The following is a 6,000-nucleotide window of genomic DNA, read 5'->3' as shown; positions in this document are numbered from 1 at the left end:
TGTATGCGACTTGTCAAAAATGACTTCGTATTTAGATATGCACACACAGATTTCACCCTTCCCACCCCCTTCCCCTGTATTAACTGCAACCCATTTGTTTGGCAATTTATGGGAGAGTATAGTTTCCAAGTGTATCTGCTAGGATAACCCCTCTCATCAGGGTTTGACTACTCCCTCTCTTCCCTGCCACTCAGCGCAACAAGAAAGACCTCACTTTTTCTTTAGTATATAGGGTAGAATGACGTAGGATTATTTTCTTTTATTTAACTAGCCTTTTTTTAAGAAAGCTTTAAGATACAATATCTCTTGACTTACGTAACTTAACTTGACCATTAAGGTATTCATCATTTATCACTTATTGAATATATTTTTTTTCAGATAATGAAGACATTGACTGAAGCACTCGAAGAGCCTGGTGTTATTGAAGCAATGAAAAAGCAGATTAATAAGTTCAGGTATTTATATCATAGTTATATTCTTCATTTGTGTTAAATTTCCATATACTTATGTCATGAACAGGTATGTTTCTTCTATGCAAGTTTAAAACGATACTAAGTTGGCTGGGGTAGTACAGTGGTAGCGTGTTCGCCTAGCATTGGCATAGCAGCAGATCGATCCTCCCCTGGACCGCGAGTTTAAGCTTTTTACTGGGAAGGCCATTGCTGTGGTTGGGCACCACAGTGGGGGTTGGGCTTGCCCGGTTGACGTTCTGGTGAGCATCAATTCTGATGAAACTGGAACTGAAATCAGACGCCTTTAATCTTTAAGTATATATACGTCAAAACTTTTGCAATGTAAGAATAGATTGCGGTGCTATTTGTGTTTCTCTTTTATAGATATTCGACCCCTCTTTTATAGATATTTGACCCCTATTTGAGCTTTGGGTCTTTTATTATATAGATAAATAAGGATATCATTTTAGGTTCCAGGTTCCAAGTTCCTCCTTGTTCTCTCCACTGCAATCTGCAGAAAGTTCATTGCCATTAGTTATATCCTACACAGACATGCTTGCATACTTTTAAATCTAACTTCCAGAACCTATCAAATATATCTGGCAACTTCTTTGATTGGTGTTTCTAACTTCCTTAATCATAGGTCATTGTTAGGGCATTGTCTTGCTCGATAGGGCAATGTCACTATCCCTTGCTTCTGCCATTCATGAGTGGAATTTAAACAATTTATCAAAACTTTTACACTTTATCAATTTATCCAAAATTATACATTTCTGTCATTGTTCAATATTTATCAAAAAAAATGAATTTCTGTAATTATTCAAAATTTATCAAAACTTTTGAATTATCCACAGGTTCAAGGAAGCTCCAAAACTGATGGTTGGTGCTGTTCATTGGCCGCCCCACGTAACGTTGCAAGAGAGGATTCCAGGGGTCACTGATACAACCGGCACTTACGGAGGAGATAAGGACGTGGGCGATAAATTCTACGTTTCAGGACCCATTGGAAACATACTCAATATCTTAGCTGAGGGATACAATTTCACGTAAGTTGCAGGCCATGTTTCGTTTAAATTATTAAACCTAATTCTTCATTCGGCTGGGCTCCACAAGGGACTACTAGAGTTGGAAGACTCAGGCCTACATGACTGAGGACTATGAAGTGCAATATACATACATTTACCAAGGCACTTCCCCCAATTTTGGGGGGTAGCCGACATCAACAAATGAAACAAAACAAAAAGGGGACCTCTACTCTCTACGTTCTTCCCAGCCTGACAAGGGACTCAACCGAGTTCAGCTGGTACTGCTAGGGTGCCACAGCCCACCCTCCCCCGTTATCCACCACAGATGAAGCTTCAATATAGGAGATGATAAATGGAGAAGTATTGAATTAAAAGCTCAAGATAGAGACAACTGGCAAAATCTAACCGAGGCCCTTTGCGTCAATAGGCGTAGGAGGAGATGATGATGATGAATTCTTCATACAAGATTTAGAACTCACTCATGGATGGTAGAGGTAAGGAACAGTGACAGTGGCCTAGAAATTGACCATATGTACATATAATCAGCGCCCAAGCCCCCTCTCCAACCAAGCTAGGATCAGGGAAGGCCGGGTAATGGCTGCTGATGACCATAGGTTCCCCTAAACCCACCCATCCTTACCTCACAAAGTTGCTGAGGCTGCACTTGCTACAAGAAACTATTGAGCCTGAACGGGTTTCGAACCGCCGGCCAACAGATCACCAGTCAAGGACGTTTCCAATATGGAAGTAAAATAGAATGCCAGAGATAAGGAACCGTCTCATGAGATGTCTTTTAGATAGTTTGTAGATGTAAATGTGACAACATTTAGATATCTTCCTACAGCTCTCATATAATTTGTTTTCTTTTATTATAAAAATACAATTACATTTTATTCATTAAGTGAACCTGATCAACCATGTGTTGTCTCCCATCGATGATCCATATATGACTTTACTCTCTTTAATTCCACATCTAAAGCTTCGCCTGCGTCTCGAATTCACTCCATGGTCACCATTTGTTTTTTTCTTGTTTTACATGTGCTTCGATAATGTGGATTTGACAGTAAACACAACCTTCGCGATGGGATACCATAAATATATAAGAATGTATACGATAAACTGATCTTGTAATTCCTGTAGTGCGTAGGGTTCCCCTGCATAATAGAACCATGAAACCAGCCTTTAAAGTAAGTTAAGTAACGAAACTCAAAGAACAACATTTCGTTTCAAGATCACACGTATAATTTCCGCAGACTTAATTTTCTATCTTCCTTGAACTTTAATTCCTTCTCAATGTGACGACATCTCTAAACAAATTAATATTATTTATCTATAATTGTCATAGGCTCCCTATTGCACTTACTTTCAGGGCTGCTTTTCTGATCACATACTGTAGGGGAAGCATACTCTCTATAGGAGGTTTCGTAATTCATTTTATCGCATATATTCAAAGGCATTCAATATTTCACACCGCATAGCCTATTGCTCGTTTATTGCCAAATCCACATTATCGAAACGCTTAAAAACAAGAAAGTTTTCAGTTTCCTCTTGAAAGCCTTAATATCTTTAGTCTTTCGGATGTCTATTGGAAAATTGTTGTGTAATCTTGGAGCCGCATATTTGAAAGCTCTACTGTAGAGTCTAGAACCTACAGTAGATATATGTCTCTGTTCCAATAATGTAAAACCATTTGCAACTATTCTCGTGTCTACACGATTTGTTGGCTGCACGATAAGTAGCAATTCTCTTAGCTATTGTTTTATGTCCGTTTTTAATAACTTAATGGATTATTGTACACATTTTAAACTTGATTCTTGCTTTAAAACGCAGCCAGTGTGAATTAATTATTATAGGAGTGATTTTTTTACTCATCATTGTTGGTGTTATTTTCTTTAGGCCTATGGCTTTATCCAATGATTAGGTGTTTTTTTCGCAAGAATATCCATTATGTATTTTTCGAATGAACCAAATTTCATTGTATGATTATTTAACTCTAGGTTGGCGATTCCTGACAAATCTGCTAAGTCACCAACTGGTCCTCTTGCAAATTTTTTAGCTCAGCAATTTTAGCATCATGTTCAGCAATCGTAGCTTCGTATTCAGCAATCGAATAATCCCATTTCATTAACCATCTTCACTTTTTTCTCATATTCTCCTTCCCCACCGTTATCCCTACATTAAGGGGTCGGTTGCCTGATGCTCCCTCTCTGATGTCATCTATCAAAGGTATCCTCTGCCACCAAAACTCTCCTCTTCATATCATCCTTTGCATTGTCTCGCCATCTATTTTTTCCTAGTCTTCCTTCGTTAACTGAATTTCATTGCTACATTCAGGACATAGTCATGGCACTTGCTTTAAATTATCATCACTGATGCCATCTAGAAAAATAACAATATCCTCTATCCAGAATTACATATGGGACATGTATATAGTGATTTTTTTTTCCAATCCAAAATGCTACTTTTTAAAATAAAGCAAAACTAATGTCACTAAAAGCTCTCATTCTTTCAAAGATAGAAATAACTCAACTAGCCTGTCTACATACCACCTTTCATTCATTACTTTCTATTTGAATCAATTAGAGATATTAGCCATATATTTTTAACATTCTCTCTTTTATGTTTTCGTATTTCTCTAATTGTGAAGTTTCACCAACTCTTTCAATTACTAAGACCATAACATTATATACTTTCTTGTTCTATAAGTACTTCAATAATGTGGATTTGAAAATTAACATATTATGCAGTGTGGTACTCAAAATACCTCAGAATATATACGACAAACTAGTATTGTATTTCCTGTACTGAGCGGTGTTCCCCTGCGTGATGGAACAAGGAAATCGGTAGTGAAAACACAAACAAAAATAAACTAAAATAAAGATTATGGGCAATTGGTACACAGTGTAAGCCTACAAATTAAATAAAGGTCAAGCAATACGTATTGTGAAATGTTAAATGCTCCCGAAAGAACATCATAGAACAACCGTGGAGGTCCTGTAGAGAGTAGGGTTCCCCTGCTGCACAGGACCAGATAACCAGCCCTTAAAGTAAGGGTTTTATTATAGGTACGGACGGGAAAAAGCTTTCCTACTAAAAACAGTTTTTTCTTTATAAAAAAACGCACGTTATCCTCGAAATTCGATATATTGTCCCGTCAATATATATAATTTTACCAAAGTAAGTAAGTTCGTATTTAACAAAAAAAAATATATTATGGAACGTTATACTGATATCACACTTATAATATTATATGTTGTTTTTTTCATTGAAATTTAACAATGATTACACATTTGCATGGGTAAAATATATAATATTTTGTTTTTAAATCCCTAACGGAATATTGAAGCATACAAATCATAATAGATAAGTATCCCATATAATACAGCTAGCTTCGTTTTCTATTATTCCATAAAGCTCAAGTACGTTTTCTTTAATTTACCGCCGTTGGTTATTTCATCTTATACGAGGCAATTTTAGTAATTTTGTACAAATCATTATTCAATAACGAGAATATAAGACATAATTGTATCAATGACTCAAAAATGCCATTATCTCGATTGTACAGAATCAATTTTCAGTCAAAGTAGATTATTTCATTAATTTGAAGTTATAACAGGCTTATAAGCCTATACCTAATTTCCATGGAAATTATAGAGATATCTCTACTGACCGAAACATTAGTCCAAAACTTATTAAAATTCTTAAAAAATAGAATAACACAAAGAAAAAATATATGGGCAAAACTGTCATTTTAAGTGGATATTAAAGAAATGCGCACATTTTATAATTGCGCATTTTTTTCTAGATTGGCAATGCACGCAGACAGACTGGATAGACTCTACTTATATAACAAATAATAAGTTAAAGGATATTGTAAACATAACACAATATTTACTCAAAATACTTTATTATATTGACATTACAAATAAATTGCTAAATTTAGGTATCCACCATTTAACAATGTTGACAGGTCGTAGCTGGTAACAATGCAAGTGGTAAATATGTCAGCATGAAATTATTATCTTACTAATATGGATTATTTTCATTTATTTAAATTGCATATCAACTTTATATTATATACTTTCATACACTTTTATATGTTAATATTATGATCTTAACAGTATTTTGATCTCATGTGCAACAGTTTGTCAACGCCAAGCTGGCAACACTGATGAATGTCAAGTTTTCTACGGATGAAATTAGGATATTATTTTTCATGGACTGTTCTATTGTTTTAAAATGCCTATCAAATTTATAATATAGCCTTCCATACACTTTTATATGTTAATATATGATCTTAAAAGTATTTTGATCTCATGTGAAACAGTTTGTCAACGCCAAGTTGGCAACACTGATAAATGTATATGAATGTCAAATTATTTTTTATGGATTAGTTTTATGGATTTAAATTGGCTATGAACTTTATGATATAAATTTTAATACACTTTTATATATTAATAAATGATCTTAAAAGTATTTTAATCTCACGTGAAACATTTTGTCATCGGTAAATTGGCAACACT

The 6,000-nt window shown here is 34.9% G+C and overlaps 1 protein-coding gene across 1 annotated transcript in view; it reads left to right on the top strand.

Annotated features, from left to right (window-relative positions):
• Positions 1–381: 381 nt before the first annotated feature.
• The window catches only part of LOC137642793 (glutamate receptor ionotropic, kainate glr-3-like), a 102,150-nt gene continuing 96,531 nt past the window's right edge, over positions 382–6,000 (top strand). The window contains exons 1-2 of the mRNA XM_068375649.1: positions 382–455; positions 1,307–1,498. Coding sequence (XP_068231750.1) covers positions 382–455; positions 1,307–1,498 — 266 coding nt within the window. The remainder of the gene's footprint in view (positions 456–1,306; positions 1,499–6,000) is intronic.

Source organism: Palaemon carinicauda, chromosome 6 (genome assembly GCF_036898095.1).
Source record: "Palaemon carinicauda isolate YSFRI2023 chromosome 6, ASM3689809v2, whole genome shotgun sequence".
Classification (NCBI taxonomy): Eukaryota; Metazoa; Arthropoda; class Malacostraca; order Decapoda; family Palaemonidae; genus Palaemon; species Palaemon carinicauda.
This window is presented reverse-complemented; position numbering and strand designations above follow the sequence as displayed.